This window comes from Typopeltis vanoorti, chromosome 4 (assembly GCF_054136105.1).
Source record: "Typopeltis vanoorti isolate ZY-2024b chromosome 4, IOZ_Tvanoo_1.0, whole genome shotgun sequence".
Classification (NCBI taxonomy): Eukaryota; Metazoa; Arthropoda; class Arachnida; order Uropygi; family Thelyphonidae; genus Typopeltis; species Typopeltis vanoorti.
Genome location: NC_143552.1, coordinates 157433683 through 157459049, shown reverse-complemented (window position 1 = coordinate 157459049; position 25367 = coordinate 157433683). Strand labels below are relative to the sequence as shown.

The window sequence follows — 25367 nt, the reverse complement described above, 5'->3', positions numbered from 1 at the left end:
TGATATAGAAATCTCCAAAAAAAATGATAAATAAATAATATAAACAGCTGTATAAGTATTTACCACTGCTCACAGTTGTAAATACAAAAGTTTTACTATGGGTATGCTGCATTATTCAAAATGTTGAATTCTGTCAAGTTATTGCAGAAAGCTCTTATAGTCTTCATTTATTAAAAAGGAGAAAGAAAACAATGAAAATTATTGAGCACAGTTCCTGTTGGGTGTTTCATAAGATAGTGCAGAAAAGGTTTGAAAGAGAAATTGGGGAGTGGGGTGAGTTCAACCCGAATGTGGATTGCCAAGACCAGTGTTAGATCTGAAATAGGCGACTTCAATTTTGCATGACGTCACCATTCCAGAATCTAACAATCAACAAAAAAAAATATATGTGCATACTTATCTTTTAGCGCAGTGTAACTATGTTTTTTTTTTTTTTGTAACAACATCTTGTATGATAAACTGTGAATTATGTGAATTTAAATTAATGTATCTATATGTCTAGCATGAATGTAAGTCAGCAAAAAGGGGCAGATATGAGAGAAATCATTAGTGAAATATTATAAATGAAAGAATGTGTATTATTCGGCAACATAGGGCAAAGATCTCCCTAATACTATAAGAGCAGCGTAAGCACCCACGGGCATCACATCTGAGAAGACATCATGACGCATACGTTCCCGGAAACAAGAAGTCCCATATGTTGATCGGTGAAGTCACCCAGCCAGAGACCAATGGGTGAGACGATAAGAGAAATTCAAACTCGGAAAGGTGGCGCTCTAGGGGAGCGTATAAAACCTGCGACACTGGAGTAAATCCCCCCATTTTTTTTTTTTTTTTTTTTGTTCCTACATTTCTCTTTGTGTGCTCCAAGAGTTCATCGCAGTTCAGCTCTCATTTTTGAGGGCTGACTTATGAAAAGTTCCGGCATGACACTGCAGCAGATTTCGGCAAGATCAACCGTAGGCCGTCAATGAGAAGGTCATCGACGTAAAACCTTAGCAGAGAGATAGTGCCCGGCTCAGGCGAGCACGTGGTGATAAGATCGAGACAACCAGAGTCGTGACAAAGAAGGAAGGACGGAAGAAAACCGATAAAGAATAGATAAGTACTCTCACTTGTTCTAGCCCCTTTTGAGAATTGACTAACAGTGTTAAGAGAGTGCATCTTAAAATTTGTAATGGAAGAAAGAGTGAAGAACTAAGATTTATGAATGACTATGCTTTTGAAATGAACTTTAAGAACTTTCAATTAGATAGAGATTCTGTCGTAATTAATCCGAGAGAGAGATTATTTATGTGCTAAAATGCCTAAATGTCCAATTGAGCTGTAATTAAGAATGTATTATATGTTGAGTTATTGAATTTGCTAACATTTTGAAGTCAATGCATAATGGTTTTAAGAGTGAGAGAGAGTGAAAGAATGGTAGAAGCTAAAATTAGATTTGATAACTACTTTAACTTGTATGGCATTATATAATGAGTTTAATAAATATTTTGATTCTTTACTTACATGTGTTTCTGATCATGATGACTGACCCTTCATAAAACATCGAACCTGTGATCGTGTGTGTGTGTGCGGGGATACTCCAATTGAAAATAGTAGGGCACGACTGCAAATAAAATAAGCCAGAGAACCCAAGGCTTCTAAGAATTAACATTATTAGTGGCACCTGATATTCTATGATTACCCAAAGGCTGAGTTTATCTCTAACCTTAAGGCCCAGGCTGGCACAGATAAATAATAAATTTTGCCTAAGTGACTAGGATAACTCATGGAATTCAGGGAACAGGTAATTTCTGGTGGCCCTTAAAAGGTTAAATTATGTAAGAAAAGGTATAAGAGAAGCCAGATTTAATGTTAAGATTAATATTAATGAAGATCACATAACAATGGTGCAACCGACTTAACAAAGAGGTACATGCGATAGAATTTGATATAGCAGCTGAAGTAGGAAAGAATAAAGTTAAATATATTGCCTCAATATATCAATATCAGTCATATACGACGCAACACCAGGTGATTTTTGCTTCACAACAGCTAGTTGAGAAATCATGGGAATATAAGAAAGATCTGTAATGAAACTTTCTAGGCTCTGCTTTGATAATAAGGAATATTTAAGCATTACTGATCTCAAAAATATATATAATGTGCTGGGGGGGGGAACTATTCTTCTTCCCCTAGAGTTGGTCCTAGAGTCCTAACGGTGCCCTCTAGCTGCTAAATTGGATTGATTGTCTTGGCTATTGGGCTGATGTTCTTAGGATGCAAGCTTCCCAAATATAGGGCAGTCTGATGCACCCAAATTTTTTGAGGTTTGGGAAGTTTTTTTAGAGCTGAGGCTGATTCCAGGAATAATTTTTCATACTTATATTTGCTGTGGCGTAGTAAAGTGGCTTTCTTCCCACGTATTATGTAGTGGGTATCTAGTGCATGGTCAGCAAATCCTGAGTGGCTGTATTGGTGAAACCGGATGTAATCTTTGTGTTCGGATCTGATATTAGCTGTCTTGCCTGATTGGCCATAGTAGGACAGTTTACAACTGCAAGGAACCTGGTATACTCCATGTAGATCTAGGGGAAGTGGCTGGTCTTTGGTGGAGCAGATAAGGGATGCCAGTTTCTTATATGGTTTGTAACAGGTAGTCAGTTCAAATTTTTTTAGGATTTTTGTTAGCTTTTCAGATGTGCCCTAGATATAACGAATGGTGATATTTAAGTGTAATCTCTGTTATGTGGGAGGGGGGTTAACTGGTTTTAATATTTTTCTGGATTTTTGGGGAGTTGTAGCCATTGGCTTGGAAGGTGTTAAGGATATGGTTAAGTATAGCAGTTAGGGCATTGTTATCTGAACAGATTAATTTAGCCCTGTTATATAGGGTTTTTATAATCCTATATTGTTGAGGGTGGTGGGGGGATGATTGCTGATGAATGTATCTGTCTGTATGGGTTGGTTTTCTGTAAACAGAGAAAGTCAGGGATCCATCAGGCTGGCATGTAATCAGAGTGTCTAGGAAAAGATGTTTAGTTAGTTCTTAGTGAAGATTTGTTAATTAAATATGAAAATAGATAATAGAAATTTGGTATGAAAATTAGCACTGAAAATATGGAAGAAAGTTAAATTTATGTCGTTGGTTTCCTATATATATGTTGTTACTTATTGATCAACTCTATTCTATTCCTTAATTATTCTTACCCATCAAAATCTTGTCTTGTTACTACTTGAATTAGATTCTTATCCACTGCACCTTTTCTATAACCATCCATGGCCTATCCTTCAAAATTTTGAAACGAGTGCAAAACTCAAACAAAGAGAATGCTTCAAGTTAGAGCCAAATTCTCCCTGATTGAAAATCTGAGGTCAAACCCTTTTTGGAATTGAGAAAATTTATTTGTTTCGCTGCACCATCTTAATTCCTATGCAAGAGAAAAATTCTTGTCAGAGATTTGACTTACAGACTATCACGTTTTCAAAATCTAACAAATTAAATAAATCCTTACTATACTTATTTCAGACTAGATTGCAATCGTAGCCTTTTCTTATCTTAAACTTCCGCACTTCAACTTATTCAGGTTCTAATTTTTTTTAGCAAGAGGTGCATTGACTTGAAATATCAGACACATATTTTGGGTAAATAAAACAGGAATGTTTATTATCACTAAGGCATGATATATGTTAATCAAACTAAATGCTAGGTCCCAAAAATGCAATACTACACAAGCAGAAAAAGTCTATTTTACAATCAGCATATTATGTTAAAAGACATTAGCAGAAACAAGCAATCTTATTCCCATTCACTTAATTCAACCTCATAGATCATTATCTTTCTCTCCTCTTAGATGTTAAAATATGACACTCTAGATTTGACTATTAACAATATCAGGAACAATTTACTTCTGGAATTAACACAATTCCTTACTGGAGGATTAATCTCTCTAAAGTCCTAAGATATATCAACAGGTCCGATTATTAGAAATTTAGCACTTTCATTCACAGTGGTCTAAGAATACAATACAGGGATATAAAAACTTAACATTACCGACCAGCTTAGACATTCAAGAGATTCCTCTTATCTGATCCTATTTCAGGCTTTCTTCGAGTAGGTGCCTTGTCTTGAGATCAGTCGTCCTCCGTTTTGACTTTCCTGTGAATACGGTCACGATTCACTTAAACCTCTCATGCTCGGAACTTTTCTAATGGAGCGGTATGGCTGGAGCTTCGCAAACGTTGCCGTTCGCGTATCTCGTTGCATTGAAGAAAATGCTCAGGCGGAACTGCTATTATACCATATTGTCGATGCTGACCATTTTCGCCCACTCTCCGACCCACACTCGAATCCAGACTTCAAAAAAAAACTAGAGAGAGAGAGAGCCTGATCTGCTCATGCCACCACTTCCTTTTATACTCCTTGCGTCTTTGCGTCTACTCTCCCTAATACGTCATCGCTTGCAGACGTCACTTAAGCCTTTTCTGCACACAGCACCTTCTCCATTCGATAGCGTCCTGCATGTGTCCCAACTTCGCATGCCGACTGCCTGGGGTTTACAATTCGATTACATTTATCTATACTTTGCTCTGACTTTTGTAATACAGCACAATCTAAACAATGTTTTGTTTCCTGCCCGCTGTTTATAGGACCATTTATGAAATAATACATAAAAAAATACCAAAATTATTATTAGCATATTTACAATTACTATTCTTGCCTATTTACAAGCATTTTTTCTTTTGAAATTTTGCAACTCAGTTAAATCCTGAATGAAATGCTTAAGAATAAATTAAGCCTTTCATTCCAGTTTTAACAAATTAAAAATATCAGATGTGAACCATTGATTCCACAAAAAAAAAGTAAATTGTTCTCTATTGGACCTATAGAACAAATTACACATACTCTAAAATTTCCAGGAAAAATAAAACTACAATTAAAAGATAATTATTATTTTTAAGAAAAATTACCTTAATTGGAGATAATTAAGATGATTTAAAGTAAATAGCAAGAATGTTTAAGAAAAAGCAAGTCTAACAACTAATTATTCACCTAAATATTTAAAAATGAAAATTTAATAAATATTTTTCTGATTAGAAACAAGCATATTGAAAATAGTGAATCAAATTCCTAGTATTTGCCCTCAAAGAGTGTATAACAGAATATATGATAATACTGCATGATTAAAATTACATTATTGCTAGCTTCTTATCTTATCAATATTAAGACTGACATAGTTGGATCTTATGTTTGGTCTTTGATACAAACTATTCATCTGTCCATCTAGATTTGGCTTTCCATTTTTTCTTGGCGTAAAATACCCATTCTGGTAATATTTCCTATGCCAAGCTCCTTTCTAATAATATCTACATTTTTAATATGATTCTGCTATTGATTTATATCTTGTTTCACTTCTTTTCTCAGAACCATAAGTTAAAATCAATTTAAACATATCTTATATCCGATTAGTTTAGAGTTCTGGTTAATTTCTCTCTTATCCCACACGGATTTATTCGTCTAGTTCCTCACCAGCTTTCTTTATTTTGTAATCTATTTCTAAATTTAATTTAAATCTTCACCAGGAACCATGCCTAAATAGTAGAAATATTTTCTTATTCTATAAGCGCTCCACTGAGGATACAATGGAGGGCTTATAGAAAACAGGAAAGAAACATCATTTTTTGTATGTTTTCAGTTTGTCTTTTTATTGCTTTTGTTCCAAAATATGTTAATTTGTTAGAGTGCTGAAGACTTGCACTAGGGCACTCGAAAAAAAATCCAGTGCACTCAAGAAATGAACATAAACTGGGTTGTATGTTGGCCAAAGAATTTTAATAATAGAAATAAAGTAAAAAACACTGACAAGTTTCACCAACTTGGCTGTTTGGCTTCATCAGGGTGTATAAAAGTGTTACAAAACAACTTAAACTTTTGGGCATGTTGGTTGAATTTTATCACCTTTCTTTTGTGAAGGAATACATTTAAGTTGTTAAAATCTACGTACCTGGTGTCTCATTTCCTCATGGAATCTATTCATAGTGATTCTATATTATTTTCGACCATCAATTGAATGCAAGAAATGAACATAAACTGGGTTGTATATTGGCTGAAGAATTTTAATAATAGAAATAAAGTAAAAAACACCAACAAGTTTCGCCAACTTGGCTGTTTGGCTTCGTCAGGGCATATAAAAGTGATACAAAACAACTTAATATAGAATCACTATGAATAGACTCAATGGGGAAATGAGACACCAGGAATGTAGATTTGAACAACTTAAATGTATTCCTTCACAAACAGTTTAAGTTGTTTTGTATCACTGATATATGCCCTGATTTTCACCAAACAGCCAAGTTGGCGAAACTTGTTGGTGTTTTTTTACTTTATTTCTATTATTAAAATTCTTTGGCCAATATACAACCCAGTTTATGTTCATTTCTTGAGTGCACTGGATTTTTTTTCGAGTGCCCTAGTGCAAGTCTTCAGCCCTCTAACAAATTAATATATTCCAGTTGCAGAGTGGAGAAGGCAGACCATTAGGATGGCAGTTTGGTGAGTAGGCCCCTGTGCCAAACCTGATCAATTGCCTTTGAAATGTAGAGGGCAACAGTCTGAATTTCTCCATGGCTTGAGTCCATAGATAGGTAGTGAAAGCAAGAAGATCGGCTGTAAATTGCAAGTGGTGGAATCCATACTGCTGGTCACTGATTAGTTTGTATGTCTCTAGATGATTCAAGAGTTGGATGTTGATGACCTTCTCCATAATTTTTGAGAGAACAGAAGTGAGAGCAGTTGGGCAGTAGTTTGTTGGTTGAATTTTATCACCTTTCTTTGGGAGGGCTGGATGTGGACCTTTTCCATATTGTCAGGTAGATGACAGTTGAATAGGAAAGATTGAAGATGCCATAAAGGATAGGTGTTAGCTCTGTGGCACAATTTTTCAACACGACAGGTGGGATACCATCAAGACCAAATGTGAAGGTATGAAATAGTGTCTTGTGTGAAAAAGTACAGCAAGTTTATTGGCAGCTGCAGAAGCTGTAGTTGAAATATGGTTGTGCTAGGAAAAATCATAGGTGCAAGTCAGTCCAAGATGGGAAATCTGATCGTGTTTGGATATCTCAGATTACTAAAGATATGAATATCACAGGATTAGATACATGGCTAACAGGATTACTTTATGTTGTCATTCATAACTTTGATTTTTTTAAAAAAAAAAAAGCATGTATTTTAGCTCTGCTTTTAGGAATCTGTAATAGAGCATTAAATTTGGAATGTACCTTTTATATGTATAGTCATTGTCAAAGGAATCTTAGAATTATTTCATACTGCTGTAGAAATTTTTCATTGAAGAAAATATTATGATACCTTGACAAGGGTGCTACAAATGCTCTGAATGCACTTTTTAAAAAATTAAGCAACTCTCCTGTGCCTTAAATTCAAGGAAAGCTTGCCTGATCTTCATCCACCTGCATGTTGCTTATGTGGGGCAGATTTAAGTAAGGATGTGGGTTAAGGAGTAGGTTTAATCCTTGTAGGAATAAACTCAAGGAAGGAAGCTCTTCGTAGAAATAAAGGATGATGAAAGAAGAGAGATGATTTGTTGGGTTTAAACCAGATTGTATATGGATGATGGCCAACTTTCATTTGTGTTTTATAGTAAACTAGAAATTATGCAGACTGCTTCATTTGAATGGCTCGTGGAGTATGTTAATATTATTTTTCATGAAGTATTCTGAAATTAGAATAAAATTTCTGTTCTCAAAAATTCTGTTGATGTGAACAGTTTATAGTGAAAATCTAATTTGTTTGTGCTGACTGAAACAAGATTGCATCTACTGCAGAATGATGTGAAATGGCAGAATTCCTTGTTTATCAGCGTTTTCTGTTCACTGTGGTTTTCTGTACACAGCGTTCAGGAAATCAGATATGCTACCTTCATTTGTCCTAGGGTTAACCTAGTTTGCCAAGAGCTTTATAGACTTGAGCCATATTTTATCATAGTCAACTATGAATTATTTGCTTCTTTATCAAAAATAGTTAATTGGAAGTTTTACTGCACAAGAATATGTTGTGGTTTTGACCAAGTAGAGATTAGCATAGATGATTTTTCCAGTGCACAGTGTCTGTGTGTTGCTAAAAATGTTACAGTGTATTCACATTTGTCTCTAATAGTATTCTATGTCTGTAGATGTGTATTCATTAGGCTGGTTTGATTGTTTTGAGGGATAAAAAAACCTGAGTTACCCAGAGAAAAACCTTCCACCTCCATATAAGACTAACTCACCACTGATTGAAAAACCCTCCTAAAGATTCTTTGCATCATAGATGATTAAAACTCAGGTCTTTCCAGCCAAAGGGTTCCATTGCATCTTCATAACTCAGGTAATCAGCTGTGTTATGAATATGCAAATCAGGCAGTATGCACGATAAATACAACCAGTTGTTAATTCTATATTATTCTACACTGATGTGCCGTTATTTTCATCATGAAATATTTGTTGCTAATGTGTTATACTTTGTCATAGTCCCATTAAAGCTATATGAAAAGAATTCTAAAATATCAGAAAAAGCAGTGATGGAAAAAAAAAAAAAAAGGTATTGATTAAATTATAAACCGATTCTGCTTTCTTTTGTAGATCCCAGTATTGATGTGGCATCTCCATCTGCTTCATTTGCTCAGGTAAGTAAACAAACCTATTTCAGGTGAAGTTTTATTCATTGTGGTATTAAAGTAACATTTATACAGGATGAGCCATGAAGTAAAACAACCTGTTAAAAATCTAACTTAGCTATGAAATGTGGAGAGATTGCAAGATCTGTATCCTTTTTTACATCGGCATCAAATTCCTGACATATATCCTCAGGAGGTGTACTGGATCTTATAAAAAGTTACATCATTACTAATTTCCTACCAACAATTTTACTCCAGATTAGCCTGTTATCTATCAACATTCCTGTCTTCTAAGGCACCTTTTATTGTATCAATCCACTGACATCTTGGTCTTCCTTGGGTCTCTTTCCTGCCATACTGGCAAAGAACACTTGTTTAGCTACCATTTCCTCTCCTATTCTGTTAAAGTGGCCATACTACCTGAGATTAGCTCTGCTGACATATTCCTGAATGCTAACAATGTCAAGTTCTTTCCTAATAGCCTTATTTTTAATATGATACGTCATTGATGCCATCTGCTCAGTCACCTAATCTTTCAGGACTCTCATATCTGTGGTCTTCAGTCTTTGATAAAGAGTTTTATTTCTAATCAAGCTCTCAAATCCATAAGTTAAAATTGGTTTGAACACTCTTGTATACAGCTAGTTCAGTGTTTTGAGTAATCCCTCTCTTATTTCATATAAATGTATTCATTTGACCTTCTACCATTCCAGCTTTGCTAATTCTGTTGTCCATTTTCAAATTTAATTTGCCATCTTCACTAAAAAGTGTGCCTAAATAGCTGAAATGTTTTACTTGTTCTATAGGTTTCCCATTCAGGATGCAGTTAATATTTTCAGTATTCCTCTTTATCTTCCTTGTCTGTCTTTTTAATGCTGATTTTTATACCAAATTTATTATATCAGTTATTCAATTTGCTCAGTAAATCCTGCAGACTTGTCCTGCATTTATTTAGGAGTATAACATAATCTGCATAAAGTAAAGAGCTAAGATTAACATTGCCAATTTTGATATCAGATTTAATACCACTTTCCTTCATAATGTGATCCATATAGATAATGTGCATCTTTCTTGCACACCTAATTTAACGTCAAACCATCTTCCTGTACATCCATCAATTCTAACTACTGATTTACAACCCAAATACAGACTATGGAGTGCTTAAGGGTAAAAGCTGTATAATTGAAAGATTGTCAGACATACAAAAATATTTTGGGAAAATTTGGAGAAAAGAGCAAAGCTAATAAAAATAGCAAATACCTGTTGGATTTCTGCTCAGGAAATGGACTGGTTATTACTAACACAATGTTTCAACATAAAAATGCGCACAAATTCACATGGAGAGAAGAGGCAAGGAATAAGAAAAGTCTCATTGACTATGTTATTGTTGATAGTGATGTTTTCTCCCTGGTGCTGGACACCAGAGTGCACAGAGAATATGAAATTGAAAGTGAACACTATTTAGTCTTGAGCAGGATAAAATTGAATTTCATATTGAAAAGAAGAACATGTAAGAAAGTTTTAAAGCGAATAAAAGTTGATCAGCTCTCAGATGTGAACTGTAGACTAAAATACACAACATGATTCAAGAAAAAATGAAAGGGTTTGAGAACAAGAACCAAATCTTGTAAATTCAGTGGCAAGCCCTTGAAAAAACCCTGATTGATTCAGCCAGAGAGACATGTGATGAGGTTGTCTGCAAGGATAGAAAAATCAGAACCCCATGGTGGACATAGGAAGTTAAAGGGGCAGTGAAGGAAAAGAAGAAAGCATATCAAAAGTTCCTGGCAAATATGTTAGCTTGTGCTGTTAGAGAATACAGAGACAAATGTAAGAAAGCTAAACACTGTTTAGACCTAGCTAAACAAAAAGTTGCAGAAGACTTTGGTAAAAAGGTGGCAAGATATTCTGAGGGTTGTTGAAGCAGCTCAGAAATGGAAGAAAGAGTGCTGCAAAAAGAATTAGAGATAATAAAGGTGAAATGAAATCTGGAGAAAAAGATATTCTTGAAGTATGGAGTAATTAATTCAAAAAATCGCTAAATGATACAATCACTGACAGCACTCCTTGTGTAGAGGCTTAAGTGCTGTGAGGACATTATGTTGGAGGTTTAATGGATTTTTTACAACACTCAATGTGTGTTGTTACAACACTCAGTGAGTGTTGTAAAAAATCCATTAAACCTCCAACATAACACTGACAGCACACTGGTAAAGAAACACTGACCAGGCATACAATCAGAAATACATATCCATGCTTGAAGTAGAAAAAGCCATCAGAAAACTGAAATGTGGTAAGGCAGCTGGAGTAGATAATATTTGACCAGAAATGCTCAAGTATGGAGGTATAAAAGTCTCACAGTGGCTGCACTGGATAGTTCAGAAGGCTTGGACAGAGGGACGAATTCCAGATGATTGGACTAGAGCTCTCATAGTACCCATATATAAAAAGATAAATAAAACTGAATGTGAGAATTACAGAGGTATTTCTCTACTGAGTGTTCCTGGTAAGATGTAGGCAAGTATACTTGAGAAACGGTTGAGAAGATTGTGGAAGAAACAGGTAACAGATTGATTTGGAGGAAAATTGTAGATAGGAAGTTAGTAATGATGTAATTTTTTCATGTAGTACTATCATACCCTGTAAACCCTTTGCAAGTACATGTCAGGAATTTGATGATGTTCTTACCAATGTCTCAAGCTGATTTACTTGCCAGTAACTTTCTATACTCTTTCTTCTTTTCATTGGCTGCTATTTAAATTCCTGAGTAGACCATAAGTTCTGATTTATGTATCCTTTCAGATTGCTTCACCGCGTGTCTCGGTGACTGAATAATCAAAGTTTTCTTAAGGGTTTGCCACTGAATCTCCAAGATTTGGTTGTTTTGAAACTCTTTGTTTTTTCATAATGTTTATGCAATTGATTCCATAGTTCATATCTGCTGGCTGTTTAACTTTGCTTCGCTTCAGAACTTTCTTACACACCCTTCTTTTCAATATGAAGTTCGATTTTATATCCTTCTCAACACTAAATGGTGATCACTTCCTATTTCAAATCCTTTGTATACTCTTGTATCCTGAATCATTTGGAAAACATTGCTGTCAACAATAACATAGTCATTGAGACTTTTCTTATTCCTTGCATCTTCTCTCCATGTGAATTTGTGTACATTTTTATGCTGGAACATGCTGTTAGTAATAACTAGTCCATGTCCTGAGCAAAAATCTCGCAGTTACTTACCATTATTATTAGCATTGCTCTTTTCTCCAAATTTTCTCAAAACATTCTTATGTCTAGTACTAATCATTTCCTACTTTGCTGTTTAAATCTCCAACAGTTACTAACTTTTCCTTTTTTGTTGTGTGAGCTGCCTTGTCTAATCCCTTGGAAAAATTCCTCCGCTTCTTTTTTACTAGAACCTTCTGTGAAACCATAAGCACAAATAAGTGTCATTGTCCAGTTTCCCATTCTGTTTTAGCCCATATCACTCTACTTGATACTGCCTGTCATTCAAGAAGATTATTCTTATAGTTATCAACAATTAGCCTGTTATCTGTCCACATTCCAACATTATCAGACCTTATATATATACTTATATATACTCTTGTGTTCTGAACTAGAGGGAAAACATCACTGTCGACAGTAACGGTCAGTGAGACATTTCTTATTCCTTGCATCCTCTCTCCATGTGAATTTGTGTACATTTTTATGTTGGAACATGAAGTAATAACTAGTCCATGTCCTGAGCAGAAATCTAGCAGGTACTTACCATTATTATTAGCTTTTATTTTTTTACATACGTTAGTATATTTTGAACATTGGGTGAAGTGTTCATCTGTTACTTCCTAGAATCTTTCCCAAAAGTCAATGAATGCATCCTTCGTAAACAAATATCTTGGGTTTTTCAGTTCAGCACCCTTGCCTTCTTTGTTTGTAAGTTATATACGGTAGGCTTTCGATTTAATGGACAAAAAGTTTCTGTCCTAAAAGAAAAATTTAGAACTTTTTTTTTTATTCGTGAGTAATGCATGCTAAAAGGTTGGGTGAACGAGTCAGCATTATCTTATTATGCATCCAGTGTTGGTCTCAGAGGTATTATATCATCTAGGTGAGAGAGGCAGTTAATAGAGGGATAATGATTAGGTGTGTGTCAGTCTTCCTGTGCAGTTCATGCTGTTCTATTTGTCTATCATTATAGCCTTGCAGGATAAAGAAAGCGTGAATGTGTCGAGTATTGCACAAAAATTAAAACTGATTGAGAAGCTTGAAGGCGCTGTAACTGCATGTGTGTGTCAGAGATTTATAGAGCTAAAAAGAAAACAGTTTCAGACATATATATATTCTCTATACCCTTTGATATAAACTCTCTTATTCCACTGGTATCTATCCCATAGCCTGGAAATTGACCTATATTCAATCCATTCCCAAGAAGGGCAATAAGTCACTACCTTCCAACTATCACCCTATCTTGCTCACCTCATCCTGTCTAATGTAATGGAAAAAAATCATCAATTCCCGACTCCTACATTACCTTGAAGGCACCCATCTAATAAATGACTGCCAGTATGGATTCTGTCGCTGTCAGTCAACAGGAGATTTCCTCACATATGTCACCATCTCTGGAAAAATGCCACGGAGAAGTTTGGTGGGAGTGGGTCTTTGGATGAGTTGAGTAAGCTTTTTAATTTTGCAGGAGGCTTAAAGGTGGCTTTGAGGTTGTATTTCTGTGATATTCTGTTTATTTTATCTGATGTCCCTTTAATGTAAGGATTGGTTATAGTTTTATTGTAGTCTGGTTTATCTTTGTTTTTTATTGGGGTCTTATAGAGAATGTTGTTAATAGTGTTTTTGCTGTAACTATTTTTTAGGTAAGTATTGCTGATAACTTTAAATTCATCTTTAAGCGCTTGTTCATTGGAGCCAATCTTCAAAGCCCTGTGTTTTTTTAGAGTATTAATCACACCTAGTTTTTGTTGGGTGGTGGTATAAAATTATAACTATTCCTCACATTAAAGGGACATCAGATAAAATAAACAGAATACTACAGAATTACAACCTCAAAGCCACCTTTAAACCTCCTGCAAAATTAAAAAGTTTACTCAAATCATCCAAAGACTCACTCCCTCCGCTGGCTCATCCTGGAGTATACCGTATTTATTGCACCTGTAATCCACCATATATAGGGGAAACAGGATGCACAATTCCTATCAGACAAAAGGAACATAAACGGCACATGAAATGTAATAACTATGGTGAAGCTGGCCTTTCTGATCATGCCCTGAACACTTTACTTAGAATTAACTGGAAAAGCACCAGTTGTTTACATCACACCAAAACATGGTATGAATGTAAATTTAAGGAGGCCTGTGAGATTCTTATCGACCACCCTAATCTGAACAATAATGATGGTCTAAAAATCCCAAGCATATAGGAGGCACATATTCTACCCAGAGAACCTTTCTCCCTAAGAGTTGACTATAAACAGGACTGTAGATAATCCAGAATCTTAAATCTAATATAACAATTGTCATGCTAAATTAGGACATCATTGTTACTGTAAGAAAACTATCTATATGGAAGAATCTTTCTCTTATGTTATCTTAAATAGAAATTAGCTTTGATGTAGTTTCTAAATAATTAATTAATTTTTTTATTTTATCTGTATTTTTATTTTATATATATTATATTTTCACTAGAGGTCATGCCAGTAGAATAACTGTTGATCAGATCATTGTCTCTTTAGCATACTGTGTGAAATGTAACTCAGCTTATCCTTTGTATATTTGTATATACTCCAGATGATGACCTTAATATGAAAGTCGAAACGTGGAAATTAAAAATAGTTTTTTATCACAAGGTTGTTTCGATAATTTCTAAAATGAATTACAAGTGGTTTGTTCAGGAGCACTCAAGTGGTGTTGAGTTAAAGTCAGTGGATGAAAGATTTGGGAAGCATATCTAAGCCTAAAATTTCAGGGGAGTGATGAATTGCTGTGGCATTTTTGAAAGTACCATGGAATTGTTAATAGAAGAACCTGTGGTGAATCTTTAAGCACAGATGAAGAACAAGTTGAGCCTTTCATAAAATATCTAAATGACATAATTAAAAATGAGGCCTTATTTTATTACAGCTTTATAATACTAATGGAAAGGAAGAAGTGGAAAAATATGCTTTGGGTTCAGACCTTTTAAGTATGTCTGGGGAGGGAAAAGAGAAAATTCTAGAACAAGACCAAATACATTGCATATCTAATTATAAGAATAGGCTAAGTCGTAATTTATTATGTCATTACACAAATGCCAGGAGCATTAGAAACAAAGGGGTTAAGTTTGTTGCTTTATTGAATACGATGTGGCCTAAGATTGTTGACATTAGTGAAACCTGGCTATCAGAATCAGATATGGTAAGTGGGATCGAGTGTAACAGATATACTATTTTTAGGAATGATAGAAGAGATAAGAGAGGAGGAGGAGTGCTACTAATGATATCAGATGACTTAAGTCCAGTTAGGGTAGAAATACAAGAAAACAATGATGGTAACAGTGTCCCATGTAGTGATGAGCTTGAGTCTATTTAGTGTGAAGTGGAGGTTAACAGAATGAAATATATGGTGGGGTGTTGCTACAGACCTGGCAGCTCAGTTGCAGGGGACGAAGAAATGCATCGCTAATTTAGCCTTATGGGTACCAGGCAAATGATCATTGTGGGTGACTTTAATTTTCCAAACATTGATTGGGTAGAAGAGAAATCTCATGATCAGAAAGAACAGGAATTTATTGAATTGTTGCGGGATAACTTTCTCAAGCAGCATGTGAAAGAAGGAACTCGAGATCAAAGAGTGTTGGATTTGCTGATAACATCAGAAGGGATCTCTGTCAAGAATATGGCTATTTTACCACCAATTGGTGACAGTGATCATGCCGTTCTTTCTTGGGAAGTATCTACTTGTATTGAAGCTCTGATTAAATCAGGTTACATGCTAAATTACAAAGCTGGAAATTATGATCAACTTAGAAGAATACTATCTTTAGTCCCATGGTATCAGTTACTGAATGGAAAAAATGCTTGAATGAGGCAGTATCTGAATGTATCCCTAGTGTTCGAAGAATAAATAGGTTGGGAGTGAAATGGATGTGCAGCCTTAAGCTAGAGATCCACAAGAAGAAGATGATGTGGAAAGAATATCATGAGAATAAGATTGCATAATGAGTATTGTGAGAAAAGCTAAAACGGAGTATGAAAAGAAATTGGCCGTTCAAGCTAAAGGCAATTCAAAAGAATTTTATTGTTATGCCGCAAGCAAAAGAAAGAATGAATGTGGAAGAATAAATTTATTGAATGCAGATGGTACACGAGTGTCGGAAGCTACAGAGATTGTTCAGTTAATGAGTGCTCACTTTGCTAAGATATATCAACCAGGTGTATGTAGTATGGTGCACAGTGCTATTGCTACGTTGGATGAAGAGTTAGCGGTTGAAGAGCTTTTGCATAACCTGGATAAGAATTTGTCAATAGGAACAGATGGAATATCTGCCCGTTTGTTAAAGGAATGTTCAACTGAATTGGCTAGGCCTTTCACACATTTGTATAACTTGAGGCTCAGCTCAGGAATGATACCACAGGAATGGAAGGAATATATGATAGTCCCGTTGCACAAGGGTGGTGCAAAAACTGATGTGTCTAACTACTGACCTATTAGTATCTCTGGTGTGGTAGTCGAGATTTTAGAGAAGTTGGTGAGAACTCGCATACAGAAATGGGTAGACAAGCATTCTATACTCTGCAAGGAACAGCATGGGTTTACTAAAGGAAGGTCATGTTTTAGCAATTTGCTCATATTTTATAACAATGTTATGGCCGAGTTGGATAAAGGGAGTGGATACACTATGATAATGTTGGATTTTTCTAAGGCATTTGATAGGATTCCACACGATAGACTGTTGTGTAAACTGGAGAATATGGGATTGTAATATAATCTATTGACTTGGATCAGGGGATGGTTGACAAACAGATATCAAAAAGTGGTATACAGTGGGTGTGAATCTGCCAGACTTAAAGGTAACCAGTGGTGTACCTCAGAGTTCAGTCCTTGGGCCATTATTGTTGAATCTATACATTAATGACATCAGGCAGGGTCTATCATCAGATTTCCAATTGTTTGCTGATGATGCAAAGATAGGCAGGGCAATCAGGGATGCTACTGATTTTCAGCAATTACAAAATGATTTGTATACACTGTAAATCTGGGCAAACGAAAATGGCTGTCAGTTTAATGTTAATAAGTGTAAAATTATGCACTTTGGTGTGATTAGAGTTCCAGCAGCATATTATATTAGCGGGGTTATACTACAAGAAACTGAAGAGGCAAGGGATCTTGGTGGATAAGAATTTAAAGTTCAAAGGTCACATAGCAAAAGTTGCAAATACAACTCAGAGGATAATTGTTATGTTGAAGTGAACCTTGACATATAAGGATAAGGAAGTAATTTTGCCTCTTTATAAGGCTTTGATAAGACCACACTTGGATTACTGTGTGCAGATTTGGACTTCCGGGTTCCAAATGGATAAAGAAGCTGTGAAAAGGGTGCAAAGAAGAGTTACAAAGATTATATCCGGATTATGGGACCAGATTGTGCGAGTATGTGGATTACAGACTCTGGTTAAGAAGAGAAAGAGGGGTGATATGATAGAGGTCTTTAAACTTTTGAATGGGTGTTATAGCGTTTCAAATGATGAAATTTTTCGTTAAGGCGAGGAGAGAACACAGGGGCATCTATGAAAGTTAAGGTTGTTCTCAGTGAAGAAAGGGTTAAGAGCTAGGTTTTTCTCCCAGAGAGCAGTAAATGAGTTAGTAATTTGCCCTTATGGGTAGTGAGTACATCTAGTATAAATGAATTCAAAGGAAGGTATGATAGCTGGGTTGGGTAATTTACAGTCTCCCTCGATGAGTCCTTGACTCCCTGAAGGTCTCAGATAATAATAATAATGAGACTGGGCTTTTTTTATCTTGCTGTTTCCAAAAATACCTAGGCTTACAAGCATGAAACAAGCACTCCTGGTTGTCAGCTAAGTAAGGAGCCAATTTCATTTTTATTTTGTGCAAATGCTGAAGGCTTTCATTGGCTTAAGCCAATAGTAGTTAGTAAGGCAAAAAAACGTCATGCTTTAAATGATTTGATGAACCAGTTGATGATGATGATGATCAACCTGTCTTTTCACCTACTACAGAGTGATGTCCTCTCCCATTGCAGAAGGGTTGGGTCTACTTCTCCCATGGTGACCCAGTCCATCTTGGAAGAGTGTATATATACTTGGATGAATGACTGTATGAAGATGAAAGACAATCACAGAAGGGTTGGGTCTACTACTCCCATGGTGACCCAGTCCATCTTGGAAGAGTGTATATACTTGGATGAATGAATGTATGAAGGTGAAAGACAATCACAAATACCCATGCCCTTGGCAGGATTCGAACCCGCAGCCTCTTGGCTGAAGAGCAGATATACTAACCACTTGGCTAACCAGGCCAGCAATGAACCAGTTACTCTCTAATGCTGAGAGTTTAGTTAGCAGGAATAGGAGAGAGAGAGAATTGTGTTTTTCTGTCTAACATTCACAATTCTATCCCTTATTGCTGTTTCATCAATTATAAACAGGCTTTCGATACAATAGATAGAAAATACATAATAAAATTCCTTGAAAAAACTAACATGGATCCCTATATTATTAATCTCATTAAATAATGTTATCAAAGCACAAAAGCAATAGTGAAATTTAATAAAATGGAAACAGACGAAATACGTATTGTAAAAGGAGTTATGCAAGGCTGTCCACTTTCACCATATTTATTTAATATATATATTAGTAATGTTATCACAGAAGCTCTAGAAGAATGTACTGGCCTCTCAGTAAATGGAACAAACATCATCCATATCAAATATGTGGATGATATAGTCCTTACTAACAGAAGAAGATTTGAAATCCATGATCAGCAAAGTAAACCAAATTAGCAATAAATATGAGTATAAATTTTACTAAAACTAAAATAATGACAATAGAGAAAGAAAAGAAACTAGTTAATATTGATAATAAATATATTGAATAAGTAACTCAGTTTAACTATTTGGGATTACTTATCACTGAAGATCTAAATTATATGAAAACAATAAATCGGAGAATAGGTTTAGGTTGGTCTGTAATGGGAAAGCTAAATAAAGTTTGGAAGAGTGATAAAATAAGTAAACAGCTATAACTGAAAATATATAACTCAGTAGTATTGCTTGTGGTCCTCTATGGATCTGAAAGTTGGATAACAAAGAAAAAAGAAGAAATAAAATTATAAGCATTTGAATCCAAATGCTTACAAAAAATAAACCAAACTAAATGGAGTGAGAAAAGGACCAATTAAATAGTGAGGGATAAACTGAATTACAAAGAACTAATATTAGACAAACTAAATAAAAAGAGATTAAAATGGTATAAGCATGTAAACAGAATGAATAAACAGAGATTACCATACATTAGCCTACAGGGATGGAAAACCACCAAATGGACAAGGGGCAGACCAAGAAAAGCTGGATCACCAATATTAAGAAAACTGCTAAGATCAACGACCTTCGAGATCTTTCAAGAAAGACTTTATTAAGAAAAGAGTGGAGAAGATGGACTCATGAAGTACTCAACCCATCTTGATGGAAGAGAATCGAGCATCATACACATACAAGTGCATCCATAGACTGAGTTAGTTACTCATTCTTTTTTATATACATTTTTATACCCATATTATGCAGACATAATTTAACTTTTTATCTTATTTCTAATTTAATAAAATTTTCTTTTGAAACTTTCTCTTTGCATACACTTTTACATCCTGTAAAGCCATGATTTTCATTGCCTAATCAGTTTCCCACAAGTTCTTGACAGTATCATGTGACTGACCAGAGTGTGATAGAATGAAAAGACTGTCTGTTGTTTGTCCATTCTTTTTGTGTGTTCATTCTGATGATGTGATGAGATACCAATTGGCAAATATATTTTTTATTAAATTTTTTATTTTTCTTTATATGATATAGTATATGTATAGTATGTTCATCAAAATATCTCTTGTCTGCATAGTAAGATTGTCTTGCTAACTTTTATGTTTTTGTCATATCTTCTTTTCTAGAACTATTTGTCACATCACACTTTGAAGATTACTTCCTTCAATCTCTCCTCATATGCATAATTTAATAAGTCAGTTATCTCAGTTACTCACCATTGAAACTTTTCAAATGTCTCCCCATCTTCTTGGAGCGCAGATGGCCAAAAGGACAACTGCACAGTGCACACAGTGACAGAAGTTGGATAGGTCTACTTATACCTCAATTTTGATTTTAGAGAAAGAGAAACTTCTTTCTTTTTAAAAAATATTGTATATAACCAAATCTTTAAAGTCTGAATGATATCGTCTTTCCTGATCCTTTCTCAAATTGCAGGGTTGATTGGTTGGTAGGTTTATTGATGCAAGAATGCCAAAGGTTACAACAGTACATAAATAGTCAAAGACAAACTAGTAAGCAATATGCATATGCAAAAACCAAGCCAAGCAATGTACTATCCACATATGAACAAAATTACAGCAAAAGTCACAGCAATACACAAGGTCAAAGGTTACAGCAGTACATAAATAGTCAAAGATAAACTAGTAAATAATATGTATATACAAAAATTAAGTTAAACAATGCAGTATCTGCATATAAATAAAATTCAGCAAAGGTTACAGCAGTACATAAACAATCAAAGAAAAATTAGTAAATAATATGTATGAACAAAAGTTAAACAACATAGTATCTATAAATATAAACAAAATTAGTCAAATGTGTTTGTTCAAATTAATTCTTTGTAGAAGGTTAAAAACATCATGCAATCTGCCTGAGTGTATATTGCTTGGCTAGATAGGTAAAAATTTTATTCCTCTCGTATAAAGTGCTGGCACTCCATCAGAATATGACAAATAGTAAGATGCATATTGCATTTTTCACACACATGAGGGCCAATGCTTAATTTCAGGCCTAATGTCATGTTAATTTTCAGTGCTTCTTTCCATGATGACTGCCATTGAGCAATTAGCTTTGATCTTATAAACTGTCTGTATATGATACTGTCAAACAGTATGTGGAGAAGTATGAGCTGATCTAGCAGCTGCAGCCTCATTTCCCTTAATTCCAATGCTGGGAATCCAGCACAACCGAACATTTCAATTTGTGCAACAGGTGTAATATCCCGTAACAGCACTGGATGTGGATTATACTGGGTGGCCATAAAATAACTTTCCTTCTTTGGAGGCATCTGTAGCTAAAATCAATAAACGGGATGAGACCAAATTTTATATTGAGACTTTTGAAGGCATGGGGAGATGATTTCTGCAAAAAAAAAAGATTTAGTACCAAAATTTCACCGATAGGGAAAATTTTGGCCCTGCGGAGCCGAAAACAAGCGGATAATTACATTAAAGGCGGATAAAATGGAATAATAACATGTCGACAGTGTAAGCGACAGCCACGTTACAATGATAATAATAATAATAATAATAATTAAACTAAAACAACTTGCGAGAGACACAGAAATTAATGTAGTGATTAAACTCACAGGAAATAATGTTTTATTCATCAGAATCAGGATCCCCTGGGCCACATACATGATTTCAATGTGCTGACCTTTCTTGTGTACAACAAATTGCATCCGGTGTGCAACATGCTCTACAGCTGAGCGTAAGGAGTTGGATTGGATGTTCATACCAGCCCGTTTTATGTTCTCTTTCAAGACATGCAAGTTGGGAACGCCACCAACATGCACAACAGATTTCACATACGCCCACAACCAAGAGTCATATGGAGTGATGTCCAGGGATCAAGCCATACCGTCGGAAAGAACTTACTGATAACCCTCTCGTTATTACTGAAATGCTGGCGTAAAAGGCGCTGTACTGAACATTCAATGTGTGGACGTGCTCCATCCTGCATAAAAATTATAGAGTCCAAAATTGTCTTTGCAGCAATGCAGGAACGACAAAAATTTTCCAGCATCCATTGATAAATCTCTCCAGTAATGGAGCAGGTTACAGGACCTGTAGAAGTAATACGCTCAATAAAGTATGATCCTATTATGAAATCAGCTGTGAAGCCACACCACACGGTTACTTTTGGAGAATGCAGTGGTACTTGCTGGATCGCTTGGGGATGTTCAGATGCCCAAATTCTGCAGTTGTGAGTGTTGACCGACCCATTCAGATAAAAATGAGCCTCATCACCCCACAATATTCTCCAAGGCCAGTCATTGTCAACCTCCATTTGTGCAAGAAACGTTGCGCGAAGGTCATGTGCTTATCATAATCTGCAGTAGTTAGTGCTTGCACGCGACTGAACTTATACAGATAGAAGTGAAGCATTTTCCATAAGATTTTCAATACTGTACCATAAGCCATATCAAGTTGGCGAGCTGTGGCTAGCCATAGGTAAGGAGGTAAAACAACTTAACAAGTAAAGCACACTGAGGCAAGGTAGGACACATATTGAGCACAATTCGTCAGTCATTCGAATAGCTGCTTGAATGTTCCCAATTCCTTTTTAAGTGGAATTGGTGGTGCTGCTGCCACGTATGCACAGTAAAATTTGCATAATCCTTTTTACCTGCATTTACTGCAAATATTTGACTGCTTTCTGCTCCTCCAGCACCAAAATTTCCCCTATCGGTGACTTTTGGTACTGAATCTTTTTTTCACAGAAATCATCTCCCCATTCCTTCAAAAGTCTCAATATAAAATTTGGTCTCATTCTGTTTTATTGGTTTTAGCTACAGATGCCTCCAAAGAGGGAAAGTCATTTTATGGCCACCCGGTACATAGGAGAGGAGATAACCTGTAAAGAGCTCACTGAGCCTGTATAAATTACACACTTTTGGTATTGGTTTGCTCTTATATGCAGAAGTACAAGCTGAATCGCATGCAACTATGCTGTATAATTACTGCAATGAGGTGGGATCTGGTTGGAGATTGTTATCAGATTCATAAGTTAAAAGTGTGAGGACACTACTTATATACTGCTAGTTTAGTGTTCTGGTTCAGTTGACTTGTCACCATGCTAGCTTTACTAATTTTGTCTTATTTCCATTGCTACTAAAATTATGCCTAAATAGCTGAAATACATTACTTATTCTGTACGTTTTCTATTCAGGATGAAGTTTTCAGTGTTTATGCCTATTTTCATGGTTTTTGTCTTTTTATCACTGATTTTCATGTTATTTTTGTTACATCAGTTATTCAGTTTAGCTAAGGAATCCTGCAAACTTGTACTGGATTTATTTAAGAGTATTTCATAATCTGCATAAAGTAAAGTAAAGAGCTCAGATTTACACATCTTCAATTTTGATATCAGAATTAATATGCCTTTCATCCATAATATTATCCTTTTAGATATGATTAACAGTTGAGATAGTGTGCACCTTGTCTCGCATCTTATTTGACTAGTAATGTGCAAACTTGAAAAACAGTTCATAAGGGTAAAGTGTTTTTCTTGACTTGTCAGGTTTAAGTGTAAAATTTAGGTAAAAATAAATAGAAAGACGAAATTGATTGACTTCTATTCATTTGTTGTTTATATTTTAACGGTATATATTAGAACACAGAAACTAAGTAAATAATTAATTTATTAACTTATTGCTGATATTTCACTGCTGTTATAACCAGCATCTTCAGAGCACAAAAACACAGTTTGTCACGATACGCGAGACTATAACAACATGGTGTAATCAACGGACTAGTTAAACAAAATTGTAGCAGCAACACAAAGACTAGAGTCCTGATTTTTGGCACCCCCCCCTTTTTTTTTTTTTCAGGTAGAGGGCGCCAAAAATCAAGACTGTAGTCTCTGTGTTGCTGCTACAATTTTGTTTAACTAGTCTGTTGATTACACCACGTTGTTATAGTCTCGCGTATTGTGACAAACTGTGTTTTTGTGCTCGAAGATGCTGGTTATAACACCAGCGAAATATCAGCAATAAGTTAATAAATTAATTATTTACTTAGTTTCTGTGTTCATATACAGTTAAAAAATAAACAATATGTTCGACGAACACATTAGTCTGTCCACACGTTCTATTCATTTGATCCACATTTTTAGAATTAAATTGACAATATTAATTGTAACAATAAGAACAGCAACAAGTAAGATTTTCATGAACCAACTGCAGGGTTTTGCCCAGTGGGCCACCCATCACGTAACACGTCTGTTACAGCATGGCAGTGTGAGTTATGTATGCTTCATGAGGCCCCGGGCTCAAAACTGGCATGAGTTAAATACAACTCGCATGGCAGTTAATGTGTCATATATAAAGTGAAAATTTGATGCCCACTGTTTGGCATGAACTCGGCATACTTGAAAAGAGGCTTGCATAAATCTTACTTGGAACACTCAATAGGGAAATTTCTCTATAATTCTTGCGTTCAGTTTTATTTCCCTTTTTATGTATGGGTACTATGAGAGCTCTAATCCAATCATCTTGAATTTGGCCCTCTGTCCAAGCCTTCTGAACTATGTAGTGCAGTCACTGAAACTTTTATATTATTCGAATATTTCAAATATTGTATATTTTGGCTGTCTTCCCAGATTCCAGATTTTTTATGGATTTTCTCTCTCAAGTATTGATATGTATTCCTGGTTGCATTCTTCTTGAATATTTTCTACCACTATTATGTCATTTCTTGCTTCATTTAACAGTCTTTCAAAAATAATTACTCCTAACATCTAGTATATCTTTATCTTCCATTTTTATTATTACCTTTATAAAATCTCTGATTCTGCTTTACTCTTTCTTTCATTTCTAAGCTATTTCAATAACATCCAGAACATTTTTAGCTTTACACAGTGCTTTGATTTCTTACTTGTTTTTTGCCATATTCTCTTAGGGCATCTGCTGACTTGTTTCCTAGGGTTTTTTTCAATGTGTGTTTTTCCCTGGATTGCCTCTGTCATTTCTTGGGTCTCTTCCTTCTATGATATTGTATTTTTTTTTTTTTTTTTTTTAAATCCTTCTGGACAACTTCACTGAATGCCTCTCTATAAGTGTTGTCTGCTAACTGGACCTTCAACATTTGATTGTTTTCAAACTCCTTTTTCTTACAATATTTTCATTTGTATACTTATGTCTAGGGTTCACCTCTGAAAATTGCTCAATTTTAATTATTTTTTTAAAATTTTCTTGCATGTTTTTCTTTTCAGTGTGGTATTTTGTTTTATTCTGCTCAAAACTAAATGATCACTTCCTGTTTCAAATCCCTGCATACTCTTGTGTTCTGAACCAGTTGTGAAGACTGGTTCAGAACACAAGAGTATGCAGGGATTCTTTATCTTCTCTTCATGTATATTTGTGTGCATCTTTGTTGGAACATGGTGTCAGTGGTAATTGTTCTGTGTCCTGAATAGAAATCCTGCAGGTACTTAAGGATTCTCGTTAGCTCTACCCTTTTCTCTAAATTTTCCCAACACATTTGTATATGTACCATTTTTTGTCATTACAATATGAAATCAAAGAAAAACAGTTGAAAACCATGGATCATTTTTCCATTGTGGCATATTCATTTGGGTTTATCATGTTGGAGGCTTAATGGATTTTTTACAACACTCAAAAAGAATTAAAATAGAATTTAATACTTCCTATATTTCGTCCTAGTCACT

At 35.2% G+C, this 25367-nt stretch overlaps 1 protein-coding gene across 1 annotated transcript in view; it reads left to right on the top strand.

Annotated features, from left to right (window-relative positions):
* Positions 1 to 25367, top strand: part of LOC150107787 (E3 ubiquitin-protein ligase RNF10) — a 280258-nt gene that overhangs the window by 237317 nt on the left and 17574 nt on the right. Inside the window, exon 16 of the mRNA XM_090392188.1 lies at positions 8623 to 8666. Coding sequence (XP_090248314.1) covers positions 8623 to 8666 — 44 coding nt within the window. The remainder of the gene's footprint in view (positions 1 to 8622; positions 8667 to 25367) is intronic.